Source organism: Sprattus sprattus (assembly GCF_963457725.1).
Source record: "Sprattus sprattus genome assembly, chromosome: 12".
In the NCBI taxonomy this organism is placed as follows: Eukaryota; Metazoa; Chordata; class Actinopteri; order Clupeiformes; family Clupeidae; genus Sprattus; species Sprattus sprattus.
In genome coordinates, this window is record NC_137910.1 from 22,147,732 (window position 1) to 22,167,049 (window position 19,318).

Consider the following 19,318-nt stretch of genomic DNA (forward strand, 5'->3'; position numbering starts at 1 on the left):
ATGCCAGCTCACAGAAAGTGCCACGACTCCACAGACCACGGATACACGGAGATATCGGGAGAGCCTGAGCCTTGGGATAGCCACATATTCCGCTGTGAATGTGAAAATAACTTTAAACATCGCTGGACTTATTATATTTGCCTGGAAGGACTGACGTTTGCAGAAAATAAAGAAGGTCTGGTTTTGCCGGTCAATTTTCTGACCACGTTTAAACGATTTCTTAATGGATTATTGCCATTTTAGTAGCCAGTTAGGGTAATCTATCCCAAGCTATGTTAGACCGCTATTTGATAGACAATGTTGTTTAGGTGGCTAGCCGCTAGTTTTGTGTTGGCGATTTGGTTGTTGTTGGAGTCCTGTCTTAAGCAGCCAGTAACAAATATCGATGTTAAAACCATGGGAAGACGTTCATAGATGCTGATGGGACAGGCTGGTGTCCTGCCATTTGTTGAGTTGCGGATACATTTGGCCACTAGTTTTCAGAATAGCGAGACTAGCTTGCACCGTTAATTGACTAAGCAATTTATTGTGAATGTGTCCTTGCAATTTTACTTTTGTTATTCTCTTACCAAGTCAGATATATGAACAGTGTATATATGAACAAAGAATTGTGCATCCTAGCAGACTAGCTAATGCTACCTCATCCAGACAATGCTGCTCACAGGTTACAGTGGGTTAGCTTGATTTTGCTCCTTGCTGTCTCCTTGAATACACTTGGTGAATTACCCGGCCATCGTAGGCTGCTGTGATTTTGTTTCGCTTGAAAAGCATACGACTTGGTGGATTAAAGAAAGAGAGGCTATGTATGCGCGCATCGATGCATGAAACTGATAGAGAGCATGTTATTGTAACGTTTCTTGCGAGCTACGATAGTCAACGTCATCTTAAAATTGACCGTGACCAGCTTGCGACACTAAACGCTATCTGGACTTCAAGTTCATGATTCTTTTCGTTTTTTCCCCGATAGTGTTTTAATCCCATATCCTTTACGCATACGCGCGTCGCCTAAAATTAATAAAACATGTTTAAGCAGTCAGTCTCTCAAGAAAACCTGTAGTTTGTTCAACTATGACTTTTGTGCCTTTGTGTGCTTGAAGTGACTGAGCTCAAGAAGTGGTCGTCAGTCAGTGTTATGTGGCTGCTGCCGTCTGCAGAAAAGAAAGTTTAGCTGAAATGTCCCAACGTCTTCAACTGCATGCCAAACGAAGGGACTGGGAAAAAGCCGCAGTCATTTGTGCGTCATAACTCATTCATTGCTAATTTAATGTTTAGGTTCCCTTTGGTTTGCAAAGATGAACTTTGACATACGGTGCTGAAATGAAAAGCAACTACAATTCCCCAGTCCATGAAGTGTGATTCAAATAGACGTGGGTGGTTATTTATGATGGTCAATGTATTCTTCCGTTTACCATGTATAGGAAGTAGGCTATTCCCTAATGCGATCTGGCTTCTTAACTTATTTCAAGCTAGCCTTACCGTGAAACAGGAAATGTTTATTTTAGAAATGTTAGCTTACTTTTTTGAAGGCCCCAGCCTTCCACATAGCAACAATTAACAGATAGGCATTTCATAGGAACATTTCGGGTCTCTTCCTGTAAAGAGTGACAGAGTGGCTTGGACTGGAATTGCATGACTACGGTTTAATTATGTAACTCCTGCGATGGGTGGAGGTTGGCTACTAAGTTGCCACCTCTGTCTAAAAGTCAGTCTTCAACTTTGGGGATGGTGTAGTCTGCATATTGTTTCCCCCATACATCTGTTCTCTGTTAGACTCATGGAGTATTGGGCCTTGGCTTTCTGTTTGCCTAGTGACACCCCGTGTTGGCTTGGCTCCCCGGTGCCAACTGATGAACTTGGATGCACTTCTTGGTCTCTCCTGCAGTCTTTTGTATCTGGCCGAAATTGTTGTGTGCTTGTGGAGGGTAGAAAAATATTTGTGAATTTGGCTTTATGCCAATTTGGTGCCGCATATGGCTACTCTAGCTTGATTAAAAGAAAAGCGGAGGGAGGGACATGATTCCCGCTTGTGGTGTGTGTTTGGACTATGAACAGAAAGCAAAGATCTTTTGAGATAATGGCTTAACTGAGCATTGCAAGACTTTCGAGGTAAACTATTTAGGCCAATGATATCCTCAAGCAGTATGCTTAAGGATTAGTATGAGGATTATTGCTTACTTTCAGTTCACTTGCCTCTTGCTTGTATAGCCCTGTGCGAGGCAGGTTATTTAATTTCTGATCTCTTTCTTTGTCAGGCTTTATTGAACCTTGAATTGACAGCCATGGACATCTACGACCCCCAAACGCTCGGCATAATGGTCTTCAGTGGCTTCATGCTGATCTCAGCCATTGGCATTGCCCTGGTCTCCACCTTCTCCATGAAGGAGACGTCTTACGAGGAGGCCCTGGCCAAGCAAAGACAGGAGCTTAACAAGACCCAGACCCAGGCCCAGCGCTCAGAGAAGAAGAAGAAAGACAAGGCACTGGACAAACGAAACCGAGGGAAGAAGAAGGATGACAAGCCCAACGGGAAGCTTCCTGACACGGAATCTGCGACGCCTGACCTGAGTGAGTCCGAGGGCACCCCGACACCTGCTGCTGAAACCAAACCAGACCCGTCCCCTGTTCCTGAGGCGGTGGTGGCTCCAGTCCCTGCCCCAACCCCTGCTCCTGTCCCAGTGGTTTCCACTCCTGCCCCTGTTCCAGTTTCTGCCCCTGCCCCTGCCCCTGCTCAAGTCGAGGCTCCAGCCGCCTTCTCTCCGAAGGACAAGAAGAAGAAGGAGAAGGTGGCCAAAGTGGAGCCGTCTCAGTCCCAGCAGGCCGCCCCCGCAACCCCGAAACCCGTTGCTTCCAAGCCTGAGGTTGTGGTCAAAGAGGTTCCTGTGATGGCGGTGCCCCCAGTGGGCGCCCAGAAAAGTGCACCCCCAGCTGCGCCTGCTGTTGCTTCTCAGCCCGCTAAAGCTGAGGAACCTAAAGCTGAGGCCCCATCCAAGAAGAAGGGAGGTTCCAAGAAGAAGGCTGAGCCAGGTGAGAAATGCTCGCTGTCCCTGCCCCTTAGTGTCAACAATAGGCTCAAAGCCAACATCCTTATTTGCATTCCCCTCAGCAGCACAGTCAGGTGTGGATGCTTCTTGACATGGCTTGGCTTCATGACGGTCAGATAGCAAGGAAATGTTTTCTTAAATGCTGTTGTTTCCCATTCTGTCAGGAAGAAATGTCTCTTTTTTTTATTATTGTAATGTTTCTGTGATGAGATTCTGCTGAAAAAGCAGAAGTAAGAAGCACATTTGACTTTTGGTTGTGCTGTTCTTACAGAGGGTTGTGATAGGGGTATTAGGTAATACTTGACCACTAATAGGAGAACTTTGCCGTTGTTGAATAAATACCCCCCCATCTAGCCTTCACATCATGCTGTTTAGCTTTGTAGACCATGTCCAGCAGCACAGCCTACATTCCTGCAGTCATGCAATACACAGCCTGGGGCTTTGGACTCCTGCGCTGTGCGTGTGCGTGTGCGTGTGCGTGTGCGTGTCTGTGTCTGTGTGTGTGTGAGAGACAGACAGACAGGACATACACTGACACAGCAGAGCAAAAAGGCTGCTTTCAGTAAGTCCACATGTCCCCTTCTAGCCTGACCACAGACAGCTCGGTTGGGCCCCTTGGACATGTACAGTATTTGTGGGGAACAATGGACTGTTCAGGCTGCAGCTGTGATGGTGGTGTTGGGAGATGTTTGTCTGTTTGTTTATCTGCGTCAGCAAGCATCACACAAGTACAACATTGTCACATTGACTAAGTGGGACTTGTATAGAGGGCCATCAGTATGTCTCTTTAACCAGTATTTACATAATGTAAGAGCTTGATGTGAAATGGGAAGAGGATCCTTGATACATGTACGTAGACCGACGGGTCACATCTGGACTGCATAAAGCGGTTTGTCCCAAAACTGTCACAACTCTCATGGTTAGCCTTTGATAAATAACAGGATGCTGTGCTATTGATAGATCCATGTGTGGTCCTGGTGTTTGATGGACACAGCTGATGTTTATGTAGTTTAAACGGTCTCTTTGGAGAAGATGGAAATGACCCGTTCTGGCAGGAACTGCATTAGCCAAAACACAGACTGCTCTACGCTTCCCAGAATGAACACTCCGAGAGGGGATTTTTTTTGTTGGTATTTTCAGACATAGAGATAAGGCACTTGGTGAACTACTGGGGTCTTGAAAGTCTTAAAATATCCACAGTGGATGTGATGTGATGTTGGTCATACAAGTCTGGGGAGGAAGCAGTGAAAGGTGGTTGATATCGTAAGACAGTTATGTAATACAGATAATTTGCTGCGTCTACAGTTAGGCTAAAGAGTTTTAATGTTATTACTCATGTGCTAGAAAGGGTAACAACAAAGGCATGTAACCATTTCTTCCATTCATTTGTGAAAAATGTTTTCCATTAATAATAATCTTAGAAACACCCTTTAATTTTAACTCTGATTATATAATACAAATTCAACTTGAATTTCACTTGTAAAGCCTTTCTTTACTTTGTTGCAGTGAAAAGTAATTAGTTTACACAAGCACTAGTCTGGCTTATGCTTGCATAAGTGCATCTTACTTTTGCTCACATGCGCCGTCTGCATTTCCCTGGTGGTTGTTTTTGCCTGGTTGATTCAGAACTCCAGCAAGACATTTTTTCCCTCTGAATTGTTATGTGGTATTGCATCCTAAGCCTCTGGTGGAATCATGCCCATGGGAACGGAGAGCTGTGGAGCTCTCCCACGCACACACACTACACACACTACACACATTACACACACACACACACACACACACACACACACATATGCCACACACACACACACACACACACACACACACAGGTGAGCAAAGCTTGGCAAAGAAACCCTGGCCTTTTCAGCACTGTGTGGGGATGAGGAGTTGGACTCCCTCTCCTCCCACTCGTCCAGCTGCCCTGTTGTGTTAGACCACAATGGCCTCCAGTGCCCCAACAATGGGGACGTCTCAGCGGCCCAGTGTACCATCTCTGTCTGGTGCCACTGTGCCACTTTGACCTCCTTGCCCACGCCAATATACGCTGCCGCTGTTGCTGCCTCTACCTTAGCAGTAAACTTAGAAGTAAACTTAGAAGTAAATTGCTGGACATGGCTAATTATTAGAAGTGATTATTAGAAGTGAGTCAGTTTAATCAATTTACAGTGCCAAGATGGCTGCAGAGCTTCCCAGTGTACGAAAAGTAATATATGGAAGAAATAAATTGCAGTGTATTGCAGAATTAAATCATAATACTTGCTGTAGAATGTAAAGAATTGCAATAATATTGTATCGTGGCCCAAATATCATGATCGTGTCATATTGTCGTCTCTGTGGCAATTCCCACCCTTACTAATTATCATGGCAGTTAAGGGGTGGCTCCTTGCTTAGTACTTGAGCTAAGTGCTCAGCTGTGGTTTTTGCGCATGCTGTTTTTGCTCAGCCTGCCTCTCTGCCGACAGGCCCCTCGTGTGGGATCAAGGGGCTAACAAGGGTGGGTTGGATCACAGCTTCTTGGGTCCCCTTTTAAGCTTGTACTCTTGTTGCCCTGCAGTTTATATATGCTGGTTAGGCTTAGCCTTAGGCTTAGCAGGAAGCATCACACAAATATGACATTTTAAATTGACTAAGTGTGACTTCTACAGAATGCCATCCGTATGCCTCTTTAGCCTGCATTTCCTTTACGTATCATAGCTTGATGTGAAATAGGACAAGGAAATTGGATACATAACTTAGAATAGACTTAATAAAGCTCTTTGTACAGTATGATCACAATCTTATTCTGCATATCACGATGATGATCCCAATAGAGTATGTTTATGAGGTTGGCATGGTTCTGTAAATGGTTTCCTCTACCTCCTCCCTATCCTGTGTGAGGTTAGGAAGGTGCTTAGCTCAGTGGTTGGCAGAGGGAGTCACTCCACTCAGCAGCCTGAGGTCATGTCTACAGAGGAACAGGAGCAGCCTTCTCCTCCCAAGACCTTCTAAGGGGCCCTCTGCCAGTCAACTGTTGTTTATTGTGTTCTTTTTTTTTTCTTTCCCCTCAGATGTAACCGTCTGCTAAATGCGCTCAGGTGAAGAGTTTTTCTCTGAGGATGCACTCTCACAAGAGGGTGTTGAAACTTGGGTGAAACCTGTAGAAAAGTTGCAAACCAGCACTGTTGACCAAGTTGTGTCAGTTTGGAAGTATGATGTAATTGTCTTTTGATGTCTTGCAGCTGCTGTGGCCACAGACTCAGTGGATGCCCCCCTGTACTTGCCCTACAAGGCCCTGGTTTCCACAGTGAAGAGCATGATGTTCAGCGAGGGGGAGGCCCAGCAGCTCATTGAGATCCTGAGCGAGAAGGCCGGAGTTGGAACCTGGCACACGGTGAGGAGGCACCAAACTCCACCCCTTCTCAGCACAACCCCAACCACTCTCCACAGAACTCCACACATTCTCCACAGAACTCCACACTAGTCAGGCTGTCGCTGTGACAACCCCACCCACTCTCCACAGAACCCCACCCATTATCCTGTCACCCTCAAAGCTACACATTACAGTGGTGCTGTTGCTAGGCAGCATACCACAGTACAGACTGCACTGCACTGGTACTGCTCAATCAATCCCTCAGTCACTTAGTCAGGCACAAAATCAATCAATCAATCAGTTCTCACTTTAAATGGTGCCAGTTAAATGGTGACTGTTTGGGATGTGGGATATTTTAAGGACAAACACTCTGCCTGTTGTATGTGAAATGGTCATCTCTTATGGAGGGTTCTGGGCTATCAACATTCACCATTTAGCCACTTGGTGGCCATTTTCTAGGACCCTGTTGTGACATGGTAGTGCGCTCCTTCATTCCCTAAATGTGTTTGGGCTTTGTGTCTCCCTCCTCACAGGCCACTCAAAAGGGTGACCCCGTGGCGGTGCTGAAGAAGCAGCTGGAGGAACGTGAGAAGCAGCTGGCAGCCGAGCAGCAGGACGCCACTGCGGCCAAGAACCGCCTCCGTGAGATGACCAAGGTGGGGGAGAAAAAAAAGCCCTGCGCGCTCTCAACCACTTTGTTTTCCTTACCCAATAATGTCACTGTTCTCATATATTCACATCCCTGCTGAGTGATTCAGTGATCAGCATTTGTACATTTCCCCTCTTCTGCTTTTTCAGTTATGTGTTCATAAACCATGTATGTCCACACGCTCATAATCCCTCTTGTGTTCGTCACAATCATACATGCATCACACTGAGATGAATCACTTGTGGACTGTTAGGAGTTTGTCTGTTAGTCTGCAGGCATCCAGCCGTCCACACACAGAGCTCTTATGATCCTCTTGTACTTCAACAACTGTAACAGGTCACATGTTTGCAGTTAATGTGGTAAAACCGCAATTTCAGGAAGCGAATATAAAACTAGGGATGAATGTATACAACCTCCATGATGTAGTCGTTACATGAGAAGTTGTATGTGTATTTGTTATCTTTTGGTGTGATGATAAGGTCAACTTAGAAAACATGAAATGGCAGCTGTGAATCGACTGTTGCCATATACCAATCTTATTAGTATACTATTATGATTACTAAACCTAGAAGCTCTAATACATATGAGTTAGTATACTAACTAGTGTTATCCCTGAATTAGTAGAACCAAAATAAATATGACCGTTACCAAGCACTACTAACTCTAGTTTAGTTGAACCAGTAACAATTTTGACGGTTGCTAAGCACCACTTACTCTAGTTTAGTTAAGAGCCAGTAACAAATATGTCAATTCTTAACAATTGAGAAGTAATTCTCCTCACACCTGTGGGTACCCATCTGCAGGAGCTGTCTGTGGAGAAGTCTAAGGTGGCCCAGACGGAGACGCGCCTGAGTACCCAGCTGAGCACTCGCGAGCAGGAGATGGTGGCCCTGCAGGCGCGCATGCAGGCCAGCTACCAGGACCACGTGGCCGAGACCCACAAGTCCAAGGCTAAGGTTAGAGGTCTCTTTCTCACGCTCACATGGATACGCACACACACCTCCTTTCTGTTTGGCTCGAAGCAATTTAATAGAAGAACAGAACAGCCCCATCGTGTGTGTGTGTGTGTGTGTGTGTGTCTCTCTGTCTCTCTGTCTCTCTGTCTCTCTGTCTCTCTGTCTCTCTGTGTCCTCTTGTGAGAAGAGTGAACACATCAGCCATTGTGCTGTACACAAGAGTGCGGCAGGAATGAAGATGTCCTTCAGACATTACAGCAAAATATTACATCACTGCACAGACTTACAGTAATTCAATGCTGCAACAAAGGGCAAATTGTACCTGCAAATCTGCAGACATACGATATTGCTATGTTCCCCTGAGTTAAAATGTTTGCACTCTGTGTGTGTGTGTGTGTGTGTGTGTCTGTCTTCGTGTGTGCTGTCTCTCTTCAGATCCAGAGTCTTCAAGAGCAGCTGGATAAGGGCCCAAGCGCTCAGATGGTTCGCCTGCAGCAGGAGAACTCCATTCTGCGTGACGCCCTCAACCAGGCCACCAGCCAGAGTGAGAGCAAGTGAGTCATCACCCAGACACACAAACACAACAACACAAACACAACAACACACACACACACACAACACAACACAACACACACACAACACACCCAGCAGCACATGGATGGAGCCCACCTGGTCTTCCAGCTGGCCCTTTTCCAGCTCAGTCTGGAGCAGCCGGGCCTCCAGGGCATCCACCAGGACCCCGCGCTCCTGCAGGCTCGCCTCGACGCTCGCCAACGTGCCGGAAGATCTGTTACACACACACACACACACACACACACACTGACCCCATCGACCCACCCCTCCCCTCCAGCCACTCGCACCCGAGTGAAAGTTTGTGTGTCTGTGTGTGTATCTGTTATTTTATGTTTGTTGCGTGTGTATATGTCCGAGCCTGTGCGTGTCTCTCAATACTGTTCAGTTGTGCATTTGTACCTGTATAAGAGCACTAACATCACTGAAGCGGATTCTTCCTTTAAAGCCCATGTGTAAGCCCGTGTCGGCCTCCCCAGCACCAGTTTAAATGAAACATTTGCAAAGCAAAAATTATAATGTGATGGAAATACACCCGTGTGTCTCACCCCCCTCTGCTTCGCTTTGCTCCCGTCCAGGCAAAATGCAGAGCTGGCCAAGCTGAGGCAGGAGTGCACCAAGCTGAGCAAGGAGGTGGGGGAGAAGAGCGAAGCCCTGCAGGCCGACGAGCAGATCAGGAAGAACCTGGAGGCCAAGGTGGCAGCCGCCGAGAGCCAGCTTTCTCAGCTGCAGGTGAGATCAGCTGTGCGTGTGCGTGTGCGTGCATATGAAGTTAGTTTAGGTTACAGATGTTCAGTTGTACCGTTCTGTGGCCGTGCTGAGGTGCAAACATGTGATGGCACATCCCTGTTTGATAACCAAACTCTTAGAAACTTCACTGTATGAGAGCCAGGTGTCTGCTTTAAGGTTGTAACTAAATACTGCTGGCATGTAGGTCTGAAGAAACTCTCCTGTCTCCTTTCCATAAACCACATACAATCCCTTCAACTTGAAGGGCTTTGACTGCATCACTGCACAGTGTACTTTAACCGGCAGGGACACACTTCAGATTTGCCTACTTTGTTTCGCTCTGTTTCGCCCTGTGACAAACGATCCACTCTATTTGAATAGTCTGCTGTGTTGGTTTCAGTGCCGTGTTGGTTAGTGGTGAACAAAAACCCCAGCGACAGACGGCATGACGGCTCCAGGGTGAGCGTCGGTCTGGAGCTGCACAGTTGTGGGTGGGGAGCCAGGCGGTCGATGGCGCTGGTCCCCGAACGTTTCAGCCACCTCCTCTTTCCTTAATGAGCTTGTCCAACATGCTGTCAGAACCCTCCCCCCACTGCACTCATCACTCGTCACTGCTGCAGGGGGCTGGAATGCAGTCGCTCCTTTTCATCTGCCGGGCAAAGGGAGTGGGGAAAAAACATGCCTCTTTCCTAAAACGGCTCGGAATGCGGGCATGCTGGAGCAGCAAGGCACATCCAGAAGCCGTTTGGCAGATAAAAAAAAATCCCTAAGAGTATAGATAAATAAATGTCCATTTGTTACTGCAATGTTAACTTGGAACTGTCTTACAGTGATTTTGTGCGAGTGCCTGTAAAGTGGCATGATTATGCATGAGCTGATCACCCAGATCATTTTAATAACAGCCAGGACAGCCATCCGTTTCAGCTGAACGCCGTCTCTAGTCTTCTGTGACAGCACAGTGTTACTTGAGTTAGCTAGTTAGTCAGTCAGGCGGTCAGTCATGATTCACGTCACATCCGGGACACATTTTCCCTCCATCCAGAAGGAATGAGTCAGGAGGAACAGACGTTTTGCGAAAAGGGGAACTTTGTGGGACAAAATGGCAGTTCTCACATCATGCAGCTTGCACTCTGAGTATGGTGTGGAATTTTTTTTTGTGGTACAGAGTGCTTGGAGTATAGCAAAAGAAGGCCATGATTTTTTTCTGGTTTAGAGCTTGTGGCTTGAAGGGTTCAGAGTATGTGCGTGTTACTTTTAACCATGAGTAGAAGGGTTTAAAAAAAAGTAACTGAGGTTTTATTTCTCTTCTCTCATTTCCTGTCAGTGGCTACAAGTGATACACTTCTGGTGTCACTCCCCTCTGTGAATACATTATTGAGAGAAATACGAGTCTCTTGGCACAAGATATGAATGCAATGCATTCTGTGTTCTCCAACCCCAACCATGTAGCGCCGGCCCGTCCATTTGTGGTCGCTGACATACAGATGTCTTGGAAGGTGTGGGTGTGTACGCTTGCAAACGCGTGTGCATTAGATGCATGAATGCAGGTGTACAAAAGTGACACAGACTGTGACTTTGTGTGTGTGTGTCTGTCTATCTGTGTGTGTGTATGTCTCTGTGTACTGTATCTGTTATGTGTATGTGTTTGCTGGTGTTGACTGCCTGGCTGGCTGTCTCTCTGCTGCCCCCTGCAGGCGAGCCGTGTGTCCAGCGAGCAGGGGCTTCAGAGGTGTCTGGAGGAGGTGAGCGAGGAGCTGAGGGTGTCCCAGAGCAGCAACCGCAGCCTGCAGGCCCAGATGGAGCAGGCCTCGCAGGAGGGCACAGCACTCACAGGTCTGAATCACAGGTCTTCAGGAGTCTACATCAGCATCGGCTGTTTGTTAGTCTTTCTCAATGGCTGTGTTTCTCAATCCGTATTCCATTCATTACATTTATCAGCCCCGGTCACCCTCCGTGCCCAACAGCCATAAGCTGAATGTTGAAGTTCAGAAGTCCACTGCCAAGGCCCTAAGTCTGTTTTAAAGTTCCTCTTTTGAAGGTGCAAATGAGTCACTGTGCATTAGAGTGCATCACCTCTTACCCGTCACGTGTGTCTGTGTCTGTGTATAACAGATCTTCAGGCACGGGTGGCGAGCGCCGAGGCGAGCCTGCAGGAGCGCGGGGTCCTGGTGGATGCCCTGGAGGCCCGGCTGCTCCAGACTGAGCTGGAGAAGGGCCAGCTGGAAGACCAGGTGGGCTCCATCCATGTGCTGCTGGAGGCCAGCCAGAGCCGAGAAGAGGATGACGACGAAGTGGTAAGAGGGGCTGGGGTGCACCGAGCCGAACCCTCATGCCCTGGGCCCTGCTGTGAGGTAGCATGTTTGGGACGAGCCCTTTTAAATCCTTGGGCGCACACAACAGTTCAAAAGCACTACTTTACTGATATGTATCTTCCATTGATGAAATGCTAAATTGAGCTCAGACTGATAGAGTTGCAGTGTTTGAAGCAGGTCTGACTGTCTCTGCTCTGTTTACTTCAGCAGGCCACCACCTCTGCAGAGCTGGAGCAAATGAAGAACAGGTATGCAAGTTTAAGATTAATTTCAAATCTTTTGCATCTGATTCAGGGGATTTAAGTTTGTCATTTGCATTCAAAAGACTAAAAATAGCCATGTTTCACTGTAGCTGAATAGTTTCTATAATTTCGTCTTTTGAAAGTTTCATGATCGCTATTATTAGGATTCTTTGAGTGTGTTAACCCTTAATATAAGTATTGTATAATGTAAGTGTTTCATAAAACCTGTTACAGTCTGAAAGAGAAAGAAAGCCAGGTGGCTGCACTTGAAGAGCAACTGAAGCAGCTCTCAGAAATGAAGCCTGACACTATCACTAGTGCTGTAAGTTTATTTATTTATTATTAAATTGCAAGTTCATGTTCGTAGCTGCAAATTCAGTGGTGCATCACCATTCATGCTAATCCACTTCTCTAACTGCAGGTTGCAAACACTACAGAGGCAGAACAGCCACCCAGCGAGTAAGTATGACCAATCTATTCTGCCAACACGGCTAAAGCCATGGCTATTTAGTTCCCTTTTAAAATGTGTAAAACATAAATATCGGACACGCTGATACGATATAACAATGAGGAAAAATTGTCATGTCTAATAGACACATCAGTATTTTCCGAGATACATCCGGTTAAAATTTCAGTCAAATGTCTGTACAGTAGTAATCATGACTACATTAGGAAATATAAATAGCTGACTGGCACTATACAGAGTTGTATTTTAAGTTAACTTACTTTAAAAAGGAAAGCAATACAAATGTTTAGCTACGAACAGATGCAAATTCCGGCTTAAAGGATCACACGACTACCTGAATGTGATAACTTTTGCATAAATACAATAACGGCCTTCGATGTTCCAAATATACGGAAATAATGTAAGCCCTCTTTGTTTCTTTTGGTGGAGTTGCCTTTCTCTGCCTTGTCCTTTTTTGTGTTGGTAGACTTTGGTAGCCGCCATACTTTATGCCCAACCGTTCACCAGTATGATTAGCTGTGAGACAGGACATGAAAGAGAGTCTCTCATGCCAAAAGCCTGAGTCTTTGCATCCCTGGCTAGGGCACGTTTTTGATGGCAGAGGCTGTGTGTTAATATTGTTTGCTTTGAGTGCTGACACTTATTTAAACATTTTTTTGTATCTTTTATCATAGAGAGCAGCAGAGTTTGATAGCATCACTTGAAGAGAAGCTAAGAAGTTTGATGGAAGAGATGGAGAGCAAAAATGTCAGCAATGTATGTGCCCTGTTCATTTTATCTACACAGTTATAAGTGAATGTGTAACTTGCATTCTAGCTCTTTTAGAAAACATTTACCTTATAAGTCCAGTTGTTAAGTTTTGTGTATGCTTGAGGTCTGACTCACAGTCTGTTCTCTGGACCAATTGCATTAGGCTGAGATCACAGGCGAGCTGGAGCAGCTTAGAGTGAGGTAAGTGTTGGACCTTCGCCCCTTAAAGTCAGTCTCTCAAGTATTCTCTGTCAAACTGACAGGTTACTGTTTTCACTGAACTAATGTTGCCCTTTCTATTCTTTTCTTTTAAATCTATGTAGTCTCAAAGAACGGGAGGCGCTGTTGGCATCACTGGAAGCTGAGCTTCAAAATGTGAAGGAGGAGAAAGCCAATGTTCCCAGCCAGGTGTGTATGCTGGCTTTGAATGAAAATAACCACATCAAAGGCAAACAGACCCCAAACATGTCACCCTGTTGAATTTTGTGGATTTGAACACTGTACTGTCTTGCGCTCTTGAAACAGGCTGACAACACAACTGAACTGGAAGCACTACAGAACAGGTAGGCCCCAGTCAGTCTTCCATCACGATCCTACTGTAACTCCGAACAAGCAGCTAATAAACATTATATTCCCAGTTTCCTATTTACTGATGCCAACCACACGCCCTCAGACTTGATTTGATTTATCTTGTTACTGTGTACACTGGCAAGAATCTGAAGACTTGAACATTAGTCTAAGAACTCCTAGTGACTCTGTGTGAAATGCTGCGAATGTAACTGCTGTGTGAGTAACTGAAATGTCATAGCTGCACCCTGCAGATTCCTGTTTGAACACTTTGTGCTTTTGCAGCCTGAGTGAGCGAGAGAAGCAGGTGGCCTCTCTGGAAGAGGAACTGAAGCAAGCCCAGAGCAGCGCTGATCCAGTAAGTTTGACCTCAACATCTGCCCACCCCCACCCCCGCATTCACCTGACCTGCCACATGACCTGCACAGGGTCACCTCATCATCACCTCCCCATAATCAGGCTACATTTCTCCTAATGCATGCTTCATCTCTCTTTATTTTTTCTAGCTACCTGACCACACAGCAGAATTGGCATCACTGCAGAGCAGGTACACATGTTATTGTTTTCTTTTTGTGTTTGTTTGTTTTATTTCACACCTTTTTGCTTCTTAACTCATCAATCATAACCGATATTACTGCACATGCTTTGAATCGTGACTTATGGTGCAAGACCAAAACCCTTCCTTGACAAATACATGTTCATTCTGATTGTAAGAAGTATTTCCCCTTTTTTTCAGCCTGACAGAAAGAGATGGCCTTGTCACCTCACTGCAACAGGAGCTGCAGAAGTTGAAAGAAGAGGAACAATCAAAGGGCGATGACAAAGTAAGGACGTCTGACTTATTGTAAGTTTTAGCCACAGAAGATAAGACGGCATGATGAAGGATTGTGTGTGGGCAGACCATATCCTCAGACTCCCTACCAAAGATGAGTTATCAGTATTGAGAAAGCAGCAGTTACTGCAAACCTAAGATTGTAACCACAGGAGTAAGAGGCCTTTGCGCAAATTCCTGTGTCTTGGTTACAGTGCATTTTCAGTACCCAAGTCATTGATCCTCTCTTTGCCATAAGTAACTCATCCTCTCACATAAAATGCATTGGAACAAAGATCATTTTCATGGCCCATGTCATTAATTCAAATGTATTTATTTTCTACTCTACAGGGGGAGTTCACAGCATTTCAGGCAGAGACCAAAGAGGTTCTTCACTCACTCTTCCCACATATCGACATTCAGACAGAAGAGGTGCCTAATCTGTTTTTTTATTTTCCTATGATGATGAATTGTAATACAATAACTATTTAGTCAGTTGTTTATCATCTACCATGCTTTATCCCCAGACCAAATGGTTGCAGGACTTTGCACAGAAAGCACAGGAGACACTAACCCAAAGGCAACCGAGTCAGGAAACGCCGCAAAGCACAGAACTAGAGGTAAGCCTCAGAGCCTCAGTACTTCTACTCACAGTCAACATGGTAGCAAAGATGGCACTGAATATTGTGAAGAACATAAAAACTATACAGCCATGAATGTCCTCTCCCTTTTTTTTTTTTCCTGTCCAAGGAGGTGTTGGGAAAATTGCGAGGCGCAGAGGAGAGCCAGACCACACTACAGGCCGAGTGTGAGCAGTACAGGATCGTCCTGGGTGAAACGGTGGGCACCTACCTCAGCCCCGACACACACACACACACACACACACACACACACACACTCAGTTTTTTCTAAGATAGCTGAATGTTGCATTGGGTCAGGCTCAATTATCTCTCTGTTATGCGGTGCACAGGGGAGCATGCTATTTATTCCAAGAAAGCTGTTTAAGACCTGGTTAACGTTTTCTCAGTAATAGTGTGCCAGTTTAAAGGCTTAAGTCAACCCCTCTGGCTTTTAAACTTAGCAATAGCAAGCTTAAAGGTGTCTGTGTTGTGTGGTGCACAGGAGGGCATGCTGAAACACCTCCAGAGGAGCGTGGAGGAAGAGGAGAAAGGGTGGAAGGTCAAGGTCACAGAGTTACAGGACAAGCTCAAAACGGTGTGGTGATCTTCTTTTTTTTTTGTGTGCATGGATGTAAAGTAGCATGTTGTATCATCCAAACCCTGAAACGTATACGTTTCTTATTATTATCTTATTAGTTTCTATAACGTATTAATTGTTGCGTGTGTGTGCGTGTGCATGCAAGTTGTGTAAGGACAATTGATGTAGATTTATCCAAACGTTAAAACTCTGGGACAAGCACTTATGTATTTTACCTTGTATTACATCTTTTATCTTATTTATTTTTTAATCTGTACTGGCCTTCTCTCCCTTTCCAGGCTCTAGAGAAGGTGCAGAGTCTGGAGGAGACGGCAGAAAGCGACAACACAGACCAGGTAGGTGTCCTCACCCACCCTGACACAACATAACCAAAGGCTGTAGCCTCCATTCACTCAGAAGGGTGATCCAACCTGAGCTGGATCGTTTGTATGTATGTGTGTGTGAAAGCGAGAGAGTGTGTCTCTTCAGCCTGTGACTGGGCAGAATTAAAGAAGGGAAAATACAATGATCCACACATTCCTGACTTTGAAGCAGGCATCTTTGTGCCCTGTGCGTGTGCGTGTGCGTGTGCGTGTGCGTGTGCGTGTGCGTGTGTGTGTGTGTGTGTGTGTGTGTGTGTGTGTGTGTGTGTGTGTGTGTGTGTGTGTGAGATGTCTTAGGTCTGGCGTGTCTCACATGTTTTTGCTTGTGCTGGTTTTGCAGCTGAAGGAGCAGGTGATGCTGCTTGAGGCTCAGCTGGAGAAGCAGCTGGAGTCGGCCACGTCAGAGCACAACTACGCCGAGGAGATGTCACAGGTGGGGCCCCACCCCTACCCCCCCCTCCCTCTCCATTTCTCCCTTCCCTGAATATCTGTGGAGCTGTGATTCTTCAGTTTGTATGTATTCATTCAGTTATGCTTGTGTTTTCATTACTTGATGTCCATTTGTTAACTCCCCAGCTGAAGCTCCTATTAGATGAAACTCAGAGCCATCTGGTCGTGGCGCAGAGGGAGGCACAGGCCCAGAGGGAGGAGCTGTCTCTGGTGAGTGGTGCCACCTAGTGGTTAAGATGGGTCATAGCAGAAGGAGGTTGGGGTAGAGGAGTGGCGAGTGTGACTTTACGTGGGCGAACATGTGCTGAGTGACAGGTTCCCTGTTCCAGGTCAGAGAGCAGCTGAGTGAGATGACGGGGCGCGCTCAGAGAGAGGACGAGACAGCGGGCCAGGAGAACGGCCAATCAGAGCCTGAGGTCTGTCAGGTCGGGGTGCGATACCACACTGGGGCACCCTGGAGGGCCTGCTGGGAAGCATTGGACATATTGATCACGATTTTAATTAAACAAAAACAAAAAAATCAGAATTACCAAAGAGCCGATATGACTTTTAGGCTTAACAAAGCTCCTTTCCTCTCCCTTAGGAAGTAAACCTCATGAGCTTGAGATTTCCTCCTCCAAATGACTTCCAAATGTCCAATGCATCCCACTGGCTGAGACGGTTCATAATGCTAACCATCTTGTGTGTTTCACTAGTGTGGCTTTGGCCCTTTCTTCACTCTGACGAGCATGCTCACGTGTCTGTTATTTCTCTCACTAACTACATGTTCTTTTTTGAGTTGAAGGTTGCTGTGTTCCTATTCTGCTTGTTTTTTTGTATTCTTTTTACTTACTTTTGCTTAAACGACGGATTGGACTGAACACTAACTCTCAATGAATATCCACATCCACACACACTACACTCAAACAAACGAAGCAGGAACACACACACACACACACACACACACACACACACACACACACACACACACGATTATCAACTTTTCAGTCTTCGGTTTGGTTGTGGCCCTACTAATGAGCTTTGTCTTTCAACTGTGTGTGTGTGTGTGTGTGTGTGTGTGTGTGTGTGTGTGTGTACACACAAACAAACTGACTGTCAGCCCTTGTCTTTCAGGTCCAGGCTAAGTTGGCCTCCACGGTTTCCAAGCTGCATGGAGAGGAGGGCCTGAGGGTGCAGATGTCTGAGGAGTTTGAACAGGTAACGAGGGGCTGGAGCCCATCACCCATAGTTCCCACCGCTGTGCCTTGACAAGTAGCTGCCTATTACCCGCCTTTGTCTCTCCTTTCATGCGTGTTTGTAATGGCAATGTCTTTGTCTCTCCTGCGCGTGTGTTGGACCGCCAGGCCCAGAGGACGGTGATGGAGCTGCAGGACCAGCTAGACCTCCTGAAAGCCAGTGGAGATGCCCCCACCTCTGACACGGAGGACGTGGCCGAGCTGAAGGTATTGCCCCACAACCAAAGTGCCTACAGTGGTGGTCATAGTCTGAGGTTAAATAGTGAGTGATCCAGTGTCATTCACTCTGTGAGTTACCTGTGGACTCCGTTAGCCCTCTACCAACTGCCATCCATTCTACAGAATCTCACAACATTGACAATTTCACAGTCAGCTTAAACAATGTTTGCATGTGTTCGAGACTCGAGGCTTTTAAGACTGGTGGGAGCCATGCAAAGGTAAAACTCTTTGATCTCTGAAGGACATGAAATGGCACTGGGTCCACTTTGATGTCTGAAAATAAAACCTTCTCCATATAACTTCCTTTACGGTCACCAGACATTAATCCCACTGAACATCTTAGGGAACATTTTATGCCCTGTAACTAAGTTGTGCTGGCTTTTGATCGGTGATAGGAGCCAAACGAATCTCACGATTCAATATGAATACTTTGGAATGTAGATTTTGCTAAACACTAATTTTGTTATTTTGATCTTGTGCCGCAGGAGCGACTGGAAAAGGAGAAGAAGCTGTCAAAGGACCTGGGTCAGGCTGCCACTAAACTTCAGCAGCTCCTCAAAGTCAGTCAGGAGCTACTCGCCAAAGAGAAGGACACAGTCAACGTCCTCAGGGACCAACTTATAGGAAAGGTAACAGACAAATATGACCTAAGGCCAGTTGTCTTCAACTAAACATGACATTCCTGATGTATTCAAAATATGTTTGAGGTATTTACCATTTTGTTCAAACTAACTTAAACAAACATTGAAAATATGAAGGCGTGAATTTTATTTAACTTATGAAAACTTTTTTTTTTTTCCTGTATTTCAGGAGGAGACCGGGGAAGTGAAAGAAGGGACATCTGTCTGAATTAGACAAATACTACACAGTTCGCCAAAATGCCTTAAAATTACGAGTTATGCATTCCTGCAAGTTGATTTGTTGTACTGTAGTTAAATTACTCAAAGGAAAGAGAATGAAACATTTCTCATTGTTAAATGTAGACACGTGATACAAATCTTTTTTTATGCCTCCGCAAACATTCCATTAATGAACTTCTGACCATGTCAGAATATCCCTAATCTGCCTTTGCTCAAAGTCCCCAACGGTTCAGTGTTAAGGGAAACTGCATGTACGTTAAATGTACATCAACTAGTGCAATTACTTTATCGTTTCGTTTTGTCAAAGGTTGAGAAAAGTTGGAACATGTTAAGGTACAATGATGCATTACATTGTATGCTCTCTACTTCCTGGAGCTGGCTGGTAACAAAAATGTTTGAATTTGATAAAGAATAAACTACAATGTAGCTTTAAAGGCCTGTTTGTTTGCTTGCTGTTGTTTAAGAGGTAAAACGCAAAACGACTTTACAAATGCTTAGCAAGGAGTCCACACACACTCAAAAGGGTTCA

The 19,318-nt window shown here is 45.7% G+C and overlaps 1 protein-coding gene across 1 annotated transcript; it reads left to right on the top strand.

Moving 5' to 3' along the window:
- Window positions 1-44: 44 nt before the first annotated feature.
- Window positions 45-19,166, top strand: rrbp1a (ribosome binding protein 1a). The gene is made up of 31 exons (XM_080848430.1): window positions 45-175; window positions 2,253-3,024; window positions 6,263-6,414; window positions 6,927-7,049; window positions 7,846-7,998; window positions 8,434-8,552; window positions 9,147-9,300; window positions 10,992-11,130; window positions 11,410-11,591; window positions 11,817-11,857; window positions 12,086-12,173; window positions 12,273-12,310; window positions 12,992-13,073; window positions 13,231-13,268; window positions 13,391-13,475; window positions 13,593-13,630; window positions 13,920-13,992; window positions 14,141-14,181; window positions 14,371-14,458; window positions 14,797-14,877; window positions 14,973-15,065; window positions 15,196-15,285; window positions 15,568-15,660; window positions 15,942-15,998; window positions 16,366-16,458; window positions 16,602-16,685; window positions 16,805-16,891; window positions 17,589-17,672; window positions 17,819-17,917; window positions 18,415-18,558; window positions 18,740-19,166. Exons 2-31 carry the CDS (start codon window positions 2,280-2,282, stop codon window positions 18,776-18,778), a joined length of 3,423 nt encoding a protein of 1,140 aa, XP_080704556.1. The 5' UTR covers window positions 45-175; window positions 2,253-2,279; the 3' UTR covers window positions 18,779-19,166.
- Window positions 19,167-19,318: the final 152 nt, after the last annotated feature.

Bases quoted from the DNA above. Each gene is read 5' to 3' on its own strand.
- rrbp1a (XM_080848430.1), top strand. From the start codon at position 2,280: ATGGACATCTACGACCCCCAAACGCTCGGCATAATGGTCTTCAGTGGC. The intron at 7,999-8,433 runs GTTAGAGGTCTC...GTCTCTCTTCAG, and splicing joins CCCACAAGTCCAAGGCTAAG to ATCCAGAGTCTTCAAGAGCA. The intron at 16,686-16,804 runs GTGAGTGGTGCC...TCCCTGTTCCAG, and splicing joins AGAGGGAGGAGCTGTCTCTG to GTCAGAGAGCAGCTGAGTGA.